This window comes from Hemicordylus capensis, chromosome 2 (assembly GCF_027244095.1).
Source record: "Hemicordylus capensis ecotype Gifberg chromosome 2, rHemCap1.1.pri, whole genome shotgun sequence".
NCBI classification, from domain to species: domain Eukaryota; kingdom Metazoa; phylum Chordata; class Lepidosauria; order Squamata; family Cordylidae; genus Hemicordylus; species Hemicordylus capensis.
In genome coordinates, this window is record NC_069658.1 from 236,744,944 (window position 1) to 236,764,776 (window position 19,833).

Here is a 19,833-nt window from a genome sequence, read left to right on the forward strand (position 1 = left end):
CCTGTTCCTTTTGGGGAAGTGTGACCCCGTCTAGAACAGGTAGATCAAAATCTACCTGAAGAAGCTGCCCGGGATTGAACCTGGGACCTTCTGCATGCTAAGCAGATGCTCTACCAGTGAGCTATGGATCTATGCCTGTGGTGGGGACACACCAGCTACTATGCATTTAGAGTCTTTTTTAAAATAGAAAAAGGAAAATATTCTTCCTATTATAAAAAAAAACCCCTTGCATTCTTTAAACTCATGCTGCCAGGTCATAAAATTAAAGATCCATTAAAAAAACAACAGCACCCTCTTAGGATCCCTCTGGACCACAAAATATTGTGTGATGTGACAAGCCTGCATGCAAGTTGGAAGTGGGTGATTACTAACCTTCCACACCACTCCTACAAGCTTGCATCTTTCCCCGGTATGGGATCTCAGGGGCTAGTCAGATGGCCAGCAGAGATCTCACACAGCGCCACCTACTGTTCAGCTTTTGCTGGCCACAGCTCCACCTACTGGTCAGCTCTTGCTTTCCTTTTCATTAGTACTTTTTTGGCAAATGGGGAAAAGCGGGGGTTATTCAAGGAAAGCAAAAGCTGGAAAGCAGTTGGCACTACAGGAATTGTGTAAGGTCCCAGCTGGCCATATTTGCCCACGAATGAGGCAAATATATCTGAATCCCTGGCAAGAACCAATTAGCAGCTGTGCGTCGCTGGAAAGGTGCCAGTACTACCTGTGTAATTATTCTCCTTCTCCAGATCCCCAAATGGAACAGCATCGCCCAGCTGTTTCTCACTGTGGAAGTGAAGGGGCAGACGCTGGAGTTCTGGAGCCGAAGACGGGTGATGATCAAGAATCTGGAGAGCCTGATGTTTGTCCAGACAGACAAACCCATCTACAAGCCAGGACAGAAGGGTAAGAATTACTTTAGCTTAAGGGTAAGAATTACATCAGAATTACAGTTAGTCCTCTGCTAACTGAGCAAAGAGGCACTGTTTAAAAGTGATGATTCTCTTTTTATATACTGTAGCAGGGAGAGAGCAACTGGCCCTATCCATCCCCAGCACAGATTCCCTCCAGTGATGGTTGCTGGTATATATTCTGAGAGGCCATCCTCATGACCAGCCAAAACCAGGCTAAGGGACCCCAGCCCGGTTCCGGCTGGTCATGTGTTATGGGAGGCGCATGGATCCCGGTGGCAAGCCCGCTTAAATGCTGCCCCCTTAAACGAGGTTAGTGGAGTGCGCGCTCTGCTAATTCCATTTTTCTGATCGTGTGTCTGCCGCGGCTACTTGCAGCCGCAGAGGACACACTCAGGGAGTGGGGAGGTACCCCAGGAATGTACTGTGCACTCGTGCGGGGCATTACTGGGGCTCCTGGGGGTGGGGCACCACATGATGATGCTTCCCTGTGCCAGATTCCCGGAGCTGCCGGATGAGGTTGCGGCCGGGTGCAGGAGCACCCAAGCGAAGCCGCTGCTCGTCTGGGTGAGTGATCCACCTGCCCAGCAACAGGCTGGTGATCGTCTGCGGGGAGAGTGGATCAAACCCACACTCCCCACAAACCTCCTTATGGCTCTTCACAGTAATCATGTGGAGAGCCTCTATGTTTATTTTTTAGATTGTGAGCCCTTTGGGGACAGGGAGCCTATCTATCCATCCATCCATCCATCTATCCATCCAAACCACTTTTGGAACTTTTGTTGAAAAACAGTATATAAATATTGATCGAGTTCATATGGACTCCAGAGGGGAAAGAAGTCCTTTTAAAACTTGCACAGCCTTTTCATGCAATGCACCATTGACAAATCTCAGTTTGGTGGCACTGTTTCAGTTTGGTCCACTCCAGGGCTGAAGATCTGTTCCTTTGTTGCCTTGTTGACCGCTTAGGTAAACAGAGGCTAGTGTCCAGATATTTTGGTGCCTGAGGCCGGGTTGCCAAGAGGGGGCTGTAGCTCAGTGGGAAAGTACATTTATTTATTTATTATTTACTTAGTTTATATACCGCCAGACTCCATAGACTCTAGAGCAGGGTTTCTTAACCTTGGGCCCCCAGATGTTGTTGGACTACAACTCCCAGAATCCCCAGCCACAAAAGCCATGTCTGGGGATTCTGGGAGTTGTAGTCCAACAACATCTGGGGGCCCAAGGTTAAGAAACTCTGGTCTAGGCCACAGAGGCCATGTCTGGGGATTCTGGGAGTTGTAGTCCAACAACATCTGGGGGCCCAAGGTTAAGAAACCCTGGTCTAGGCCACAAAGGCCATGTCTGGGGATTCTGGGAGATGTAGCCCAACAATATCTGGGGGCCCAAGGTTAAGAAACCCTGGTCTAGACCATGCTCTGAAATGTACATGCAGAACATCTCAAGTTCAGTCTCCGGCATCCTCAGGTATGGCTGGGAAAGAGCCCTGCCTGGAACCCAGGAGAGTCCCTGCTGCCAATCAGTGTAGGCAAGACTGAACTTGATGGACCACTAAGGGTCTGATTTAGGATAAGGTACAGTAGCTTCAAATATCATATGACATGTGGTGAGGAGACCACCTGAGTTAGCCACACTGGATCGAGGTAGCAGGCTCCACCCTGGCTGGCATTTGAATGGGAGTCTACCTGTGAGCACTGTAAGATATTCCCTCAAGGGATGGGGCTGCTCTGGGAAGGGTGTCTGCAGGCTTTCATGCGGAAGGTTCCGGGTTCCCTCCCTGGCATTTCCAGATAGGGCTGAGAGAGATTCCTGCCTGTGACCTTGGAGAAGCTGCTGCCAGTCTGTGAAGACAATACTGAGTTAGAAGGACCAACGGTCTGACTCGGTATATGGCAGCTCCCTATATTCCTAACAGAGAAATGCTCCTAAGAATCCCCGCATGGGGTCCCTTCTGCCTAAGGCATCTGCTGTTGGCCTACAACTTGCTACCCAGAACTTCTTTCAACTACTTATTTCAGGGATTGAACCTGGGACTTTCTGCATGTTAGGAACACAGGAAGCTGCCATATACTGAGTCAGACCATTGGTCTATCTAGCTCTGTATTGTCTTCACAGACTGGCAGTGGTTTCTCCAAGGCTACAGGCAGGAATCTCTCTCAGCCCTATCTTGGAGATGCTGCCAGGGAGAGAACTTGGAACCTTCTACTCTTCCCAGAACGGCAGCTCCATCCCCTGAAGGGAATATCTTGCAGTGCTCACACATCAAGTCTCCCATTCAGATGCAACCAGGGTGGACCCTGCTTAGCTAAGGGGACAAGTCATGCTTGCTACCACCAGACCAGCTCTCCAAGCCTGGTGCTCTGAGCTTCAAAGTCACACTAAAATGCTTCCCCTTCCCCTTTTCCAGTTCTGTTTCGAATTGTGTCTCTGAATAAAGACTTCCAACCCTTGAATGAGATGGTAAGTTTTATCATTATAACATTATAATCTGTGCAGTCTCACGATCACACATGCACACCCACACTCCTCACAAAAACATTCCCAGGCTCAGCTTTCATGAACACACCCCTTCCCTTACCCATTGCCTTCTGCAAGCCATAATGCTTCTGTGGAGGTTCCATCCTAGAAGATCCAGTCTGCTAATCAGATATGTATTCCATCAGACTTTTGATGGATTATACCACCCATGATATATTCTCCATGCTCAGTTTCATATTGATAGAACTAATCACCTTGATTTAATTATTAAAGGACAGTTCAGGTTTATAATGCTACTAGACTTGAAAAACCTAGCCACCTTAATTATATAGGCACTCGTGCAGTTCCATAATTCAGGGGTTCCCAACCCCAGGTCCCCAGATGTTCTTGAACTACAACTCCCATCATCCCCAGTCACACTGGATGAAGACTGTTGTGGCTAGGGATGATGGGAGTTGTAGTCCAACCACTTTTGGGAACCATGGATGGGAACCCCGGATATAATTCACATTTATTATTATTATTATTATTATTATTATTATTAATAATAATCAAATTTGTACACCGCTCCAAACTTTCGTCTCTGGGCGGTTAACAATAGCATAAAACACACACATAACCCGCCCCCCACCCCGGCACATTGTTTACCATTATGACAGGTAGTATGTGTGTGGACTACCTAATGACACAGTGGGGAATCAGCCTGCTTAGAGAGCAGGAGGCTGTTGGTTCGAATCCCCACAGGTGTGTTTCCCAGAATATGGGAAACTCCTATATCGGGCAGCGGCAATATAGGAAGGTGCTGAAAGCCATCATCTCATACTGCGCAGAAGAAGGCAATGGTAAACCCCTCCTGTATTCTACCAAGAGAACCGCATGGCTTTGTGGTTGCCAGGAGTTGACACCGACTCGACGGCACCATGTGTGTGGACAGAGGACTTTGTATTTTGTGATGATATCTATACACACAGATGTGTTGCCTTCTTCCATAACATCAGTGAGAACTGAGTCATCTCCTGATGGGGTAGAGGGTAGATTTTACCCTTTTTGTAAGAGTTGACCAAGGGCAATGTTCTACTTTTCTTCATCAGTGTGGTGCCAGTGGCGTGGGGTGGGAATGACTCATGCCTTACCCGTTAGGATACACACACACGTGCCCCAATCGTGCAGGGTCATAGCCCATGAAAGTGACTCCCATGCTAATGGGAGTGGGGAGTTGTGGAGAACAAAATTGGTTTTCCAGTAGCTGAGCATTTTGTGATTTTTCCCCGTTTTGTCTCCACAGCTTCCTTTGGTTTACATCCAGGTAAGTGGATCGTTTCCCCTTTGCACCCTGCTCTCACAATGACAACTTATAACCATGTGGATGTGGCATATACAGGGATGTTGTGAGGATAACTATAACCATCTACACTGCTCTGGGATCCTTGGAGAAAGAGCAGGACATAAATACTTACATACATACACACACACACACACACACACAGGATATACACAAAGGTGCTTTTACTGGTACTGAAGGCACTGCAAAGTTTACCTTCCACAGCTGCTTCAGAAGGGTGCAACAAGCCAAAGTGACATCCACATCTCCTTAGGGGTTTTTGGGGTTGAGGCTGTTGGTGGTTATAAATTTTATCCCCAGCAGTAATCAGCAGAGCACTAAGGAAGGCATCCACTCCTGTTACAGAGTATTTTGCAGAGTTTAGTTGTAGCTCTTTGGAGAAGACTCATGGAGAGTCTTGTAGAATACATATTAAGTATTTATTGGTGAAGTACACCTTTGGATAGGAAAGACCTGATCCTAATCTATAGAACTTCATAATGAGTAGGGAGAGAGAGAGAGAGAGAGAGAGAGAGAGAGAGGTTACCATCTGCTCTCTAAGAGGAAAGGCAGGGATTCTGACTCTCAACAGGAAATACCTGAAGAATCATGTCATAGAGTAGAGGCAGGCAGAACAGCCTCACTCACTATCCCTACTCCCAGTGCCCTTAGTGGTCATTAGGATAGTTTGTGCAAAAGGTCGATGCACTGGAAGTCCATCTCCAACAGGGGCGGGATTTGAGAAGGAGCAGGCAGAGGCGCTTCTGGGCCCAGGTCTAGAGCCTCCACACCCCTTGGGGGCACCCAAATCCTCTTTAGTTTGTCCTGGGTGGTGTGGTCGCCGCATTACGCGGCCAGCCCATGCTACGCCAGGAGGCCGAGTGTTTCTGCCAATACTTATTTGCATAAATATACCTGTTTTATACTCTTACATTCTTGAGAGTTCAGTTGCTGTTTGTGCCCTCAAGAACCCACGTGTTAAAGATACTGCCTGTGTCATAGTGTGTTGTGTTGTGTGTGTAGGGGGATGATGCTTAACTTGTAGTGGGGGTAGGGCAGGGACTCCATAGGCCTTTAGGGCCAGGCTCCAAAATTACCTAGGTGCACCTTTGGAAGCAGGGGTGGTATTGTGGTGCCTGAGGCAAGGTGCCAAATGCTTCCTTGCCCCAGGACTCTGGTGGGGGGCTGACCCTCTTTCAAAACTGACTCTTGAGTGGTGCAGGGGGATTGGAGAGAAGGTTGATAGCACTCTCCTCTTCTCTCCTCCTGCTCTTTGCAAAGCTTGCCAGGCTCCAGTTGGTCCCGAAGAGCTACTGTGATGGTGGCAATAGATACCATATTGCCGCCCACCCTAAGAACTTGCTGCCTGAGGCAATCACCTCACCTCGCCACATGAAAGGTCCTCTCCTGAGACAGCAGCTTCAATAACCAATACTCTGTTTCTGCACATCTTTCCCAGAGGCCCCTCAAGGAGGCAAAGCACCACTAAGTGTAGCAACAAGATGGGAAATTTGGCCCCCACATGGTGGTGCAATCGAGTCCCTGGGGAGTTTTCCTGCATAAACCCCACTGAAATGAATTCCCCAGTGGGATGTGCCCCCCTACCTGTGTGAATGGGGGCAGGAATACCCTTTTGGTTTTCCCTCTCATGTGGACACCACCAGATCATCTGACCTTTTCCAAACCATGCTGCCATTCTAGAAGGGTCAGTAGTGACAGGGGAGAAACGGCAACACTCAAAGACCAACATTTTCTGTTAACTCTGCTTGTGTCACTTTTAATTTTTTAAAAAAGCCGTTTATCTGATGAGCTCTTGGGACAAAGGTCTTCTTTGCTTTGCTGCAATCTGCAAAACCTTTGTGTCCTTAAACAGTTCGCAAACAGTGAGAGCCAGAAAATCTCAGTGCTGCTATAAGAAGTCACGAAGGGATGAGTCCTCCCCCCGCAACGTTGTATTGAACCCCCCCTCCAAAATGTTACCTTTTTACCTTCCCCAAATGTTTTTCTTCTCCACTCAAAAGTGTTTTTTCCTCTCCCCGACTGCTAAAGTGTTTTTCGATCCCAGGAGCAGCGGTTGCTATGGGCACCGCAGGGCGGGAGGGGAGGCCTGCTCGGCTCACCCCCTGGCCTCCACCCCTCGGCTGCGGTCAAGGGTGAATTTCGCGGCTGAAATTCTGAATAAAAAATGGAGGTTTGGCGTGGCGAGGCGGTGGCAGGGTGGCTGCAGGAGGCCCCCAAAAGTAGGTGGGGGGGTTCACAGTGAGGGTGGCCTTGTGGCAGGGGTGGTCTGGGCACCAAATTTACCTAGGTGCACTCCTGACTTTGCGCAGCTGTAACACCGGCGTGGTAGGACGAGGCCTGGCAAGCTAGCAGTGGTGGCGGTGGCAGTGGCAGGGCACTCCTGCTGCCACCTTCTCCAATCTGCTGCTTGAGGTGACACCCTCACTTTGCCTCATTGGAGGGCTGCCCCTGCCTACGGCCTAGTCTAAGTCTTCTGCTCTGTATTCTGCTCAAAACTAGGGATGTGCAAAACGTTTCCGGTTTCGAGTGTCTCGAGCTTGACACAAAACGCCCTTTAGATAAATGGCCTGTTTCGAGCTCGGAACAAAACAACCTTGTGTCGATTCAAAGCATTTCAACGTTTCAAAAGCCATTTTGGAGACCTGTTTTCCCCTTGCTGATTGGTGCTGATGACCCACTGCAACACCATTGGCAGTTCGCCCCACTCTGGCCAATCCCAAAACTAGATGTGCCACAGGCTGCCCATTAGTGCTGCTGACACACAGGGACATGCACGCACGCCCCGCCAAGGCCCGTGGTGAGATGGACTGGTGCCCTGACTCATGTGTCAGGCTGTCAGCCAGGGCCCAGCATCACTCTGAGGCCATGGTGTTATCCAGACACAGGCAGGCAGGCAGCCAGCAATGTTAGGGGATATACTCTGAAGAAGAAGAGAAGAAAGAAGAGTTCTTCTCATGCTAAGAATCTAGAAGCATTGTTTCTTGACAGACCATTGGTCGATCTTTGGTCCAGTATTGTCTACAGGAGGGTTTCTTAACCTTGGGCTGCCAGATGTTGATGGACTACAACTCCCATCATCCCCAGCCACAATGGACATGGCTTGGGGTGATGGGAGTTGTAGTCCATCAATATCTGGGGGCCCAAGGTTAAGAAACCCTGGTCTACAGTACAGTCAGTTTACAGGCAGGAGTCTCTCCCTCCGCCCTCTATCTGGAGATGCTGGGGACGGAACCTGGAACCTTCTGCATGCAAATGCTCTTCCCAGAGCGGCCCCATCTTCCGGGGGGAATATCTTATAGAACTTCTCACATTTCTTCCTGCTCCTTCCATCCTTTTCAGAGTCTTCAGACAGCTGAGCTCAGAGTTTAGCTGCCCAGGCCATGACTGCTCTGTCCTCCTGTCTCTCTGTGGCAGGTAGGATGGAAAGAAAGAAGGTTTGATTTTGTGGTTTTCTCAGCACTGAGTATAATATGCTGTGCTATTGCTGCTATAACTATCTGGTTTTGCTGGATCTCAGATGGACAAAGCCAGAACTTGGGTGACTGCCTTCCTTGAGTCGTGGTTTGTTTTGTTTGTGAGATAGTGTTGTGGTGAGAAATGGGAAGTGGCAGCTGTGTGTGTGTGTGTGTGTGTGTGTGTGTGTGTGTGTGTGTGTGTGAGAGAGAGAGAGAGAGAGAGAGAGAGAGAGAGAGAGAGAGAGAGAGAGAGAGAGAGATTTCTTGGTGACTGCTTTGATGAGCTCCATGTCTGGCCTTGAGACTAACTTGTGCTTCACTCACTGCTCTGGTCTGCTCTGCAATCTGCATTGCAAGGTGTACTCAGTCAAAATGTGTCTGAAGTTGCTCTAGTTAAGCTTATGGCTGTGCTTGCTACTAAGGTTGCTGCTGTGGCAGCTCTTGGAAGTAAGGAGTCATAACTGTGTGAGAGAGGGCAACTTGTGCCAGTGATGTTAATGCAGTGCAGGCACTGTGTCTGGCAGTATATTCTGGGTCAGTGATTCTTTTTTGGGCATTTTTGGACTGTGTTTGGAATGTGTGTTCTGTGTTGGGAGGGACAGATTTCCTTTTACTGTATGCTTCTGAAGTGTTTTTCAAGGCAGGATTGCAAAATGCATTGTAAATTGCAATGCAAAACTTGTGTGTGCACTCTGTGAGTGCAGCTTGTTCCGGCCATAGGGAATGGGGAAACTTGCAACACCCCATTGTTTCCTATGGGTAACTCCTAGGGACACCAGAGTGGGTTGGATGGTAGGGCATGCTGTGTTGTACAACGCACAAATAAAATGGCCAAGTGGGTGATTTTTAATTTTTTTTAACCTCTTCCCCAAACCCCCATAAGATCCTCTTCTCCCTCAGGGAAGTACCCTGTGTGCAGATCCGGGGTGGGGGTTGCTTCCCCCCCGCCCCCCAAGCCTCAGCATGAGAGGAAGTGGTGTAAGATCCAATGCAACTAACTCTACCTAGCTTCAAAACGTTAGGGCTAGCCTTTGGATTTTACACAACTTCCTCCCAGGCAATCTGGAAAGCACCCTGCTTCCCACTCTGGTCTTTCTCCAGCTCTTGGTTCTCTGCCCCATGCAACCCTCCTGGTCCCCCTGGGTCAATGGGCTTAGCCTTAGACACTTTCAGACAGGTTTCAAAATGCTACAGCAAGACCTTGGCATTAGATCTTCTGCCTCCCAGCCTCAATATTACATAACTGTTACATCAGTCCTCATTGGACCTTTATGTGGGTCTCATTTCCCCACCGCCAATGACTGCAATGTCATTCACATGCCATTTTTATTGACTCTGGCATAGTATGTCAACATCAGACAGTTGCCTTTAATGATCCTGAGCAAACAGGTTTTGGAAATGATACAGTGGGTTGCAAAACAGACAGGAAGAAAAGGGGTTTGAATGTTAGCTGGATCCCCATTCAGACAAGATGAAAATGAGCCACTGTGAATGTGCACAAACAGGTTGGAAGTCCTACCCTACTGATCGCTGTTTCTCCATGCTTGTAGCAGGGCTTGTCTGAATAGGGAAGTGCCCTAAGTGTGATGATAGGTACCCCCGTGATTGTAAGGCTGGATTGATCCAGCCTCACAATGACAGACAGAAGTTCAGTAGGTGGAGTTTCCTCAGCTTTTGGAGATTGGAACTTCACCCGTTGAAGTTCTGGCTGTCTGAATATCAACAGGTACTTCTTCCATCCTGACAAGGAACTCAGTAGCCCCTCCCCCTTATGAGATACAGGGTTGAGGGATTGTAAAAGCACTGAGGCCTAGCAGTTCTTAGGTAAAATGATGCAAATAAAATAAAATGATCAAAATAAAAATATGCATAACATAACAATATTGGGGATAATAAACATTTTATAATGTATTTGCACTAACAGTGACATGGCCCTGACACACAAACAACACAGATTTCTCACTGAACAACCTTTCTCTTCCTCCAGCAGATACTCACGTTTTCTGCTACTTTTTTCCTGTTAGGAACACACACAAATATTTTTCCAGCGTGATTTTTGTTGTGTTCGTGCACAATGATACTATGTATCACTTGTAACTTCTGGATTTTTCAAAATCACAGTTATTTTTGATCAAATTATTACAACAACAAAAAATACTTATATACCGCTTTTCAGCAAAAGTTTCCAAAGCGGTTTACATAGATAAATAATATATAAATAAGATGGATCCCTGTCCCCAAAGGGCTCACAATCTAAGAAGAAACATAAGATAGATACTTATGCAGCAGTCACTGGAGGTATTGTGCTGGTGGTGGATAGGGCCAATTACTCTCCGACTATTAAACAAAGAGAATCAACACGTTAAAAAGGTGCCTCTTTGCCCAGTTAGCAGGGGTTTACAGGAAATGTCACTCTCCAAGCTCACTAACCAGGCCTCAAAGAAAGATAGCCAGGTGTGATGTCACAACGCGGCCCAAATGCTTGCTGCCTGCTTTACTGCCAGCCACTTAACTCTCAAACGGGGCCGCATGGCGCCCCGCTCGAGATCTAAACCAGCATCCCCTGCGTCTGATGTCAGACACGAGGTGTGTGTCGGGACTGCGAGGTGCGGCCCCTGAGGGGTGGCAGCCCGGGTTCTTTGAACCCATTCGCCCAATGGTAGCTCCGCCCCTGTGGAGAAGCACGGAGGTGAGTGGATGGATACTTTTTACTTTTTCTTTTATTTTTTAAACTCCCCCCCCCACACACACACACTGGATCAACTTGTGCAAGATCACCAGCTTGGCAAAGATGGTGAACTTGCTTGGTCTTCCGCCAGATCACCCAGCAAAATACACACACACACATTGCCGCTCTATCACTATGGTCCCTTCATTTATCTCAGGAGAAATGTCAGAGTACTTCGAAGTATCCCAAAAAGCTGCCATAGAAAGTGAAACTTTTTATCATGGGGATAATTCAACTAAGCTCCAATGTGCAGGGAAACCCCCAAATCATGTGAGGAGTGCTCCCCAATACCTTGCAGGGACTTTGAGGTAAATCCCCCCCCAATGTGCGAACTCACACCCACCACTCCTGGGATACTTCAAAATAAATCTGCCATCTAGGAATGGCCCAGGTGACTTGTAATCACTTTCTGGTGAGAACCAAATAATATATATATTTTGAAACATCCCCATTCAACGTTGCCTTCACTTAAGGAGGGAGACAGTTAATTCTACTACCTATCCCATTTATCTTGCCAACAACATATCTCTCCTTGATCCTTTAAGTGAGGACACAGTAGATTGTCCCAAGACCCCAAGGAGACGCAGAGACATGTGACGGTGAAACGGTCAATATTTATTTTGATTTGGTTACAACCATACGGGCTGGGATTGGCTAGCCCCCCATGCAGTGCGGTGGCTAACGGGCCGGCCACACTGTGGCCGCCATCTCCTAAAGACCGTGGCGATAGCACCCTGGCTCCAGGCAAGTCCTCCACCAAATAGCGGAGGTGCCCTTCTTAGCCAACCTAAAGTCAGGCATTTAACTAACAGCACGTCATCCCCCCTACGCTGCACAGCCATACGGTGAGGCTGTCACCTGTAGCGAGGCATGGGCCACATCCCTGATCTGTCAAGCCTCAAGGGATCAGCCTGCCCTCATAGATTTACGTCACCTCAGGTGCCACACCCATTTAGTTAGCATTTTTTACCGCACTGTACCTGCCCGCCCCGTGGAGATGACCCAGCAACCAGCTAGCTAGCTACTAATTGAAACCCCTGATATAGCCTGAGGCAGGCGAAGAAAGGAACGCACCAATAGCCAAACAGGTGCGTGCCCAAAAAATTCCTGCCCGGCCCCAATTGGCGACCAGTGAGAGCCCAGTCTATATGCGAGGGATGGGAGGGTGGGTCTGCTTGCTCGAGGAGGACTGAGCTGGCGCAGGTGCGCCAGCAGACAACTGACTTCCGGCCCCGCCCCCGGAAGTGGACGGGGCCAATCAGGGCCAGCTCCCAGCCCCACATGCTCCTTGCAGAGGGGGCTGGGACAAGCCGGCCGCGCCGCGGAAGAGCGGCTCGCGGCTCAATTCTGTGTTAGCATTCAGCTAGTTCATGACACACAGATAAATAGCTGGAAACGACCAAATAACTTGAGTCTGGAAATGCAGCTGCTGGGGTTTTGTTGCTCTTAGGCAGAAGAGAGCGAGGAGGACATATATTGGAGGCCCTGATCCAGCTAGTCATGCCATGCCATGCAATCCTATGCCTGTTTATTTGGAAGCAAGTCCTACTGTGTTTGGAGGGGCTTACTCCTTGGTAAGTTTAGGACTGCAGCCTCCGTCCCTTTGAAAAGCAATAGTACTGAAGTTAGTCACAACGGACTTCAACTGGATCGGGGCCTTCGCTTATTGAGCACTGATGATTGTTTATTGTACTGTTTGGGAGCAGCTGCTATATTTAATCCTTGCTTTTAAGAGGAATGTCTTATGACCATGTTGTCTTGTCCCTTCTAGGACCCCAGGAGGAACCGCTTGTTCCAGTGGCAAAATGTGGAGCTTCAGGGGGGCCTCAAGGAGCTCTTCTTTCCTCTGTCCACTGAGCCCCCACTGGGCCCCTACAAGGTGGTGCTAGAGAAAGCCCCTGGGAAGACGATTGAAAAGTCCTTTGAAGTGGATGAATATGGTAAGGATAGGTCCTTCTTGGGCCAAACATTTGGAAAGCAACAACACTGAGGAGGAATGATGATGCTAGTTCATGCTGTCATGGGATCTTCCAATGATTTATTCCAATTTCAGTGCAAATTTTGATGGGAGATATAAAAAGATGTTCATATAAGTTCTTAGTGCCATCTGCTGACAGTCCTTTTCCGGGCCCAATTCAAAGTGTTGGTTTTAACCTTTAAAGCCCTAAATTTTATTTATTTATTTATATTTCATTTTATATCCTGCTCTCCCTCCAAGGAACCCAGAGTGGTATACTACATACTTAAGTTTCTCCTCACAACAACCCTGTGAAGTAGGTTAGGCTGAGAGAGAAGTGATTGGCCCAGAGACACCCAGCTAGTATCGTGGCTGAATGGGGATTTTATTTATTTATTTATTTGATTTATATACCACCCTTCCAAAATGGCTCAGGGCGGTTTGAACTTGGGTCTCTCTGGTCCTAGTCCAGCACTCTAGCCACTACACCACGCTGGCTCTCAATGGCTTGGGACTGGGTTACCTGAGAGAGTGCCTTGCCCCATTTGTCCTGACTCTGACCTTAAGATCTTCTTCAGTGGCCTTGCTTTGAGTGGTTCTTCCAAATGCGGTGAGGCAGGTGGCTACTGGGGAGAGGGCCTTTTTGGTGGTTGCATACCATTTATGGAACAGCCTCTCCAGTGAGGTTCGTCTGACTTCATCATCACTTTGTTCTCTTAGATGCCACGTAAAGACCATTTTTGTTCACTTAGGCCTTTTAAATTGTGTTTTTTAAAATTTGATTTTAAAACTGATTTTAAAAGAGTTTTAAAATGGGTTTGTATTTTCTCTCCCCCCCCCGCTTTTGGTCTGTTATGATTTAATATGTCTTTTTATTTAATGTTATTTCTTGTTTACACAGTCAGATAGGTGTCATTGACTGGTTTGTTTTATCCAGACACTGAGTCATTAATAATAATAATAATAATAATAATAATAATTCGATTTCTATACCGCCCTTCCAAAAATGGCTCAGGGCGGTTTACAAAGAGAAATAATAAATAAATAAGATGGTTCCCTGGCCCCAAAGGGCTCACAATCTAAAAAGAAACATATGACAGACACCAGCAACAGTCACTGGAAGTACTGTGCTGGGGGTGGATAGGGCTAGTTACTCTCCCCCTGCTAAATAAAGAGAATCACCACGGTAAAAGGTGCCACTTTGCCCAGTTAGCAGGGGATAACTAAATTAATGTTTTAATGCTGTGTTGTGAGCTGCTCAGAGAAAAGGCAATGTATTTTCAAGGACTTGTCCAGTTGCTGATATTGTCCAATATCCACTCAAATTATGAAGAAAAATAAAATAAAGACTCTGCATTAGGAAGGAGATTATATTATATTCTTAGTACCATATACGGGCTATCTGTTTCAATCAGTGGAACAACTATGAAACAGTCCCATTTTCAAATTAAACGAGTAAGAAAAAGATGGTTGTTTCACTGATTGCCAAAGATTGCCAGCAGATGATGCTAAGAATCTGATGAGATTTCCTTCTTCCTAGTGCAGTTTCCCCTTTTATATTTCATGTTAGTTTAAGATTGTGTTGGAATATAGCAGCATCTGAAAGAGCCCCAATGCTTCTTTAATTCTAACTTGAAAAAGACATAGCTTTTTCATGGATTGTCAGTGGATGGAGCTAAGAACTTACATGACATCCTGGAACATCATGTGGATGTCTCATTACATCTCCCATCAGAATTTGTGCTGATGTTGAAATAAAGCATTGTTTGAAAGAGCCCATGTCTTTTTTGTGTGTAAGCCACTTCAAAAATTTTGCTAGATCAGAAGGTGGGATGTCAGTAACTTAAATAAATTAAAAATGTCCACTGATGCATTGAAGTTTTATTTATTTAGTATTTCTTTATTTAACAAATTTGTATACTGCCCACTACCGAAGTTTCTAGGTGGTTTACAGCATAAAACAAACCAAGAATTTTTAATAGTTAAAACATATAAAAGATCAATTTAAAATACCCTTAAAAACACACCAACTAACTAAAATGTTTGGCTGAAGAGATGTTTTCCCAGCAGAGGCTTCCACTTTCAAGTATCCCTTCTGTGAATAGCAGTGTATAGGTTCCATGGGGCTGCCTGGAACAACACTAGACAAATGGTGGGAGAGGTGTCCTCTTTGGGGTTCCAGGTATCCTTTGTTTAAAAAAAAAAAAGTAGCAGTCTTGAGCTGAAGAATGTGGCAAGAAAAGAAATTATTGGAGCTATAGAGGAGCGAAGAAAATTGTTTTGGAATCCTAGAGTTGAGACACATGTTCAGCACAATAAAGTGGCAGTATTTGAGAACTGTTCCACCTCAGACTGGAGGTAGAAGATCACATTTTCAGACACTCCCTAATGCAGAGACTCTTTGTGTTTGGAAACTTAGCACATCAGGGTTTATTTTAAGTTCTAAGTTCTCTTCCTGATGTGCTAGCTCTCTGCCTGCAGAGGAAGATGCTGTCCCCACCTGCATTGTGAATCATTACAGTCCTAGAAGGAATCTACAAAGTGACTCTGTGGAATGTTCAAATCAGCCAAGAATTTGACTGGGGAATTGCCAGTGTGGACCCAATGGCTCTGTTTCGTTTTAAGTCAATGGTGTCCCATTAAGATTAAGGCCGGGCTGTGATTCTTCAGGAGCACTCAAAAAACCACAAGTGCATAATTTTATTTCTCTCCCCCAGAGCTTGGCCGTGCACCTGGGCCATTGCTCATTCCTGAATAAACAGGTGTTGATGGTGCGAAAAGTGCCTTCTATCAATTTGATGTAAGTTGCACCCCTTTCCAGAAGGGAGGATGCTGGAAAATCCAAAGAAAAATCCAGGACATTCCAAAGATGTAATGATGAGAAATGCTCAGAGAAGGGATAACAGCTGTGTTTGTGGAAGAAATGTGGGAGGTACATAGGAATAGTGAACACCTGAATGCTTCCTCTGCATGTAGAAAACTAGCATCTTAGGGAGAGAGCTAAAGTAGACCCTAAGGTAAACCCTGAGGTGCTTGTTTTCTACACACAAGGAACTTTGCCATTAGGGTATATTTGAAAGGGAGGTAGCAAAGGTGATCCCTATGTGGTTCTGTTTTCCATCTGTTTGATTCTCAACTGATACAGCTGTAATAGTGCTTAACTTCATGAGCAGTAGAATCATATTAACAGTTTTATCATCGTTTTAAAATGGAAAATTATTGTAATTTTCACTTTTACTATGTCATTTATTTTGTTTTAAGGTTTTTGTTGTTGTTGTCATTTGTTTTAACTAATGTTTTGACTTTTTGTTTGCTTATTGTAAACTGCCCAGAGACGTGAGTTTTTGGCAGTATAGAAGAGTGTTAAATAAAATAAAATAAATAATATCCTTCCACTTTTGATAGCCTGTACCACTTCCAGCTGCAAGTTTGGGATCAATTATTCAAATGCTTGTCTACATTAAAAAACAAATGCCTCACTATTCCTAGACCATTGTAATAGTAGGGAATAAGATCCTAGCCAGTTTATGATTCAGGATCAGTTCTGATTCTGCCGTTCGTGTCACTTGACTCTTAGATATGGGTCATTTCATTTCAGCAAGGATTTGGCACTTCTACTATGAATTACTATGAATATTTATATACCGCTCTTCAACTAAGGTTCTCAAAGCAGTTTACATGGAAAAATAAATAATACATAAATTAGAAGATTCTCTGTTCCCAAGGGGCTCACAATCTAAAAAGAAACATAAGGTAGATACCAGCAATAGCCACTGGAGGGATGTTGTGCTGGGTTGGATAAGGCCAGTTGCTCTCCCCCTGCTAAATAAAGAAAATCAGTACTTTAAAAAGTGTCTCTTTGCTCTGTTAATTTAATTTAATTTAGCTATTTTAGCACAATTGTACGTGTGTGTGTGTGTGTGTGTGTGTGTGTAGTTCAATTTTTTAAATAGTTTAGAGATAACTGTGTGGTTCTTTCCCTTTATTTGACTTAATGCTGGAATTTCTTTCCTTCCTCTAGTATTGCCCAAATTTGAGGTCATGGTAAAGGTACCCAAAACCATAACAGTTATAGACAAAGAACTGGAAGTGACAGTCTGTGGAACGTAAGTAAGACTAGTAGAAGGATCTTTCCAGCTTGCAATAAATGGCACGATGTTAAAATCTTTCACATAAGTTCCGCATGGGATTTTACAACCTATACCCACACTGCAGAAAGCTTCTGTATTACTTTCTAGTATGATCTTCTTCTCTGTACACATGCTGAGCCTTACATGATGTTCCCATGCCATGTGCTGGTCAGCTTTTGCATTCTGAGAAGAGCTTGCCCTTTCCCCTGGTCACCACAAAAATAGCAATGAAAAGGGAATGGGTTCTTCTTAGAATGCAAAAGCTGGCCAGCAGGTGGCACTACAAAAATCGCATGAGGTCCCTGTTCGGCATTTGAATGGGAGACTACATGTGAGCACTGTTAGAGCAACCCTTAGGGGATGGGGCCACGCTGGGAAGAACATGTGGATGCTTGCACCCAGGAGGTTCCAAGTTCCCGCCCTGGCATCTCCAAGACAGAACTGAGAGACTCTTGCCTACAGCCTTGGAGAAGCTGCTGCCAGTCTGGGTAGACAGTACTGATCTAGATGGACCAATGGTCTGACTCAGTATATGGCAGCTTCCTGCGTTCCTATGTGCTTTAATATTAGGGCTGTGCATCGTATTGGCTTGATTGTTGATTCTGAGGCAATGCAAGCCTTATCGGGACATTTTTCACTGAAAACGATTCTGATGAAAAATGTCTCCGATATCGGCAAGCAAGTTGATACAATACCCCAAAGTGTTGGTATTGGATTGAATATTATTGGAGGGTGGGGGTGGGGGCGGGGGCTTGCCTTTTAATGAAGAGCTAGCTTCTCTAAAGAAATTGGTCACCTCTTGGGCAGCCACAGCCATAGCCTTCCAGAGCCCTGCCGTCCCTGTCTTGGTATCGCCCTGCAGAGCACCAGGTGGGGGCAGAAATTTCCCATACCCTATAACTATAGGGTGCGGCCATTATTTCCCCAGGAAAAGGATACCATGTCATGATACTACATTCTTTCCTGGTTCTTTTGTAGGGTGATACCTGGAAAAGGAAGGCAGGGATTTGAAATTCTGTGGCTGCAGCCGCCTGGGAGACAGGCAATTTCTTCAGGGAAGATAGCTCTTCATTAAAAGGGAAGCATGCCCCACATCCCATGCATCAGGCCAATGCTGATTATCAGTGTGGCCTGAAAATCTGGCCTTTGCACAGCCCTATTTCATTTTTTATTTCATTTTTTTACATTTTATAACCCGCTCTTCCTCCAAGGAGCCCAGAGCAGTGTACTACATACTTAAGTTTCTCCTCACAACAACCCTGTGAAGTAGGTTAGGCTGAGAGAGAAGTGGCTGGCCCAGAGTCACCCAGCAAGTATCATGGCTGAATGAGGATTTGAACTCGAGCCTCCCCAGTCCTAGTCCATATGTGTGAGTCCTTCAGAGAGTGAAGGACTTCACACACTCATATGTGTGAGTCACACAGAGAGGTGAGTCCTTCTCCTTCTTCTCCTTCTCCTTATTAATACATAAACAAATAAATAAATAATTAACAACTTCATTGGTTGTTAATAATAACAATTACCTCATACAATTTTTTCTCTGGGCAGCTCACAATAAAACAGTAGAATAAAACACAATCAAAACACATGGAATAAAAGATTATAATAAAATACAAAACTTTTTTTAAAAACACCATTTAAAAAAACTATGTTTAAATAGTTGAATAGGCCTGGGTGAACAGGCTTTTGACCTGATGTCTAAAAGAACAGAGTGATATTTATCTGGTGTCTAAAAGTCAGGCGAGCCTCACTGGGGAGGCTATTCCTTTAATGGGGTGCCACCACCAAAAAGGCCCTCTCCCTAGTAACCACCTGCCTCACCTCATTTGACAGTAGATCAGGGCCTGAGTATTCCTGTCTGAGCTGGAAAAAGCACCCAGAATTTGTAATACTCACTTTGGACTGGAAGGAAGAATTACAAAATACTGGGAACTTGAGAACTACAAACTCTGGTGACATCACTAATGTCACCAGAGCTCATCTCATCACCCCTCCCTTTCTCCCATGCCACTGTTCAAGCTGGACAGTCAGAGGTACCCAGTAGTGGCTCAGTACCACAGCACACCCTCCAATTAGCTGTGTTAAATGTAACACTAGCTGCCTTGCACCAATAAAAGGGTCTTAAGTGTAACGCTATTCCATTCATATGACTGTGAGAAATATTACAGGGACCAAACTTTCTTCATCAAGTTCTGGACGATAAGCAACCATGAAAACATACCTGGGAGGCAAACAAAAGACAGTTCTATTGGTCTTCCTTACCTGTCTGTATCCTCTTCTAAGTAGTTCCATGACTGTTTCTGGCTATAGGTACACCTATGGGAGGCCTGTCCCCGGCCTGGTGACTATGAACGTTTGCCGGAAATATACTGGTTACGTAAGCGGATGTTATGGTAAAGAGTCAGAAGGTATATGTGAAGAATTCCAAGGGGAGGTGAGTCCCAAGATTCAAATGAAGGACAAATTGTCCCACAGAAAGATACCCATTTTGTGAAACCACTGAATATGTCTGCTTCACACAGTCACTGGCAAGTCAGTAACAAGTATGCAAGAGACAACTGGAAGCACCTTGCGAGCACGAGCTCCCGAAACTTCTGGCTTCTTTGTGTCGTCTGAACCTGCCAGTATCAAGTGGGAGATGTGAGGTCCCTTTCTCTGCCAGACATTCTGTGCCGAACTTCAAATGTTAGTCACACTTGTCACAGACCAGGACATAAGAACAGCCCTGCTGGATCAGGCCCAAGGCCCATCTAGTCCAGCATTCTGTTTCACACATTGGCCCACCAGATTCCTCTGGGAAGCCCACGGACAAGGGGTGGGGGCATGCCATCTCTC

The 19,833-nt window shown here is 45.9% G+C and overlaps 1 protein-coding gene across 3 annotated transcripts in view; it reads left to right on the plus strand.

Moving 5' to 3' along the window:
- Positions 1 to 19,833, plus strand: part of LOC128342448 (alpha-2-macroglobulin-like) — a 100,343-nt gene that overhangs the window by 12,869 nt on the left and 67,641 nt on the right. For 2 of the 3 annotated variants that reach the window (XM_053289736.1, XM_053289737.1), the window contains exons 3-8: positions 744 to 900; positions 3,316 to 3,368; positions 4,672 to 4,692; positions 12,683 to 12,851; positions 16,890 to 16,974; positions 19,309 to 19,432. In XM_053289736.1, coding sequence (XP_053145711.1) covers positions 744 to 900; positions 3,316 to 3,368; positions 4,672 to 4,692; positions 12,683 to 12,851; positions 16,890 to 16,974; positions 19,309 to 19,432 — 609 coding nt within the window. Of the gene's footprint in view, positions 1 to 743; positions 901 to 3,315; positions 3,369 to 4,671; positions 4,693 to 12,416; positions 12,486 to 12,682; positions 12,852 to 16,889; positions 16,975 to 19,308; positions 19,433 to 19,833 lie in introns of those variants that run through there. The other variant, XM_053289738.1, reaches the window with a different exon arrangement.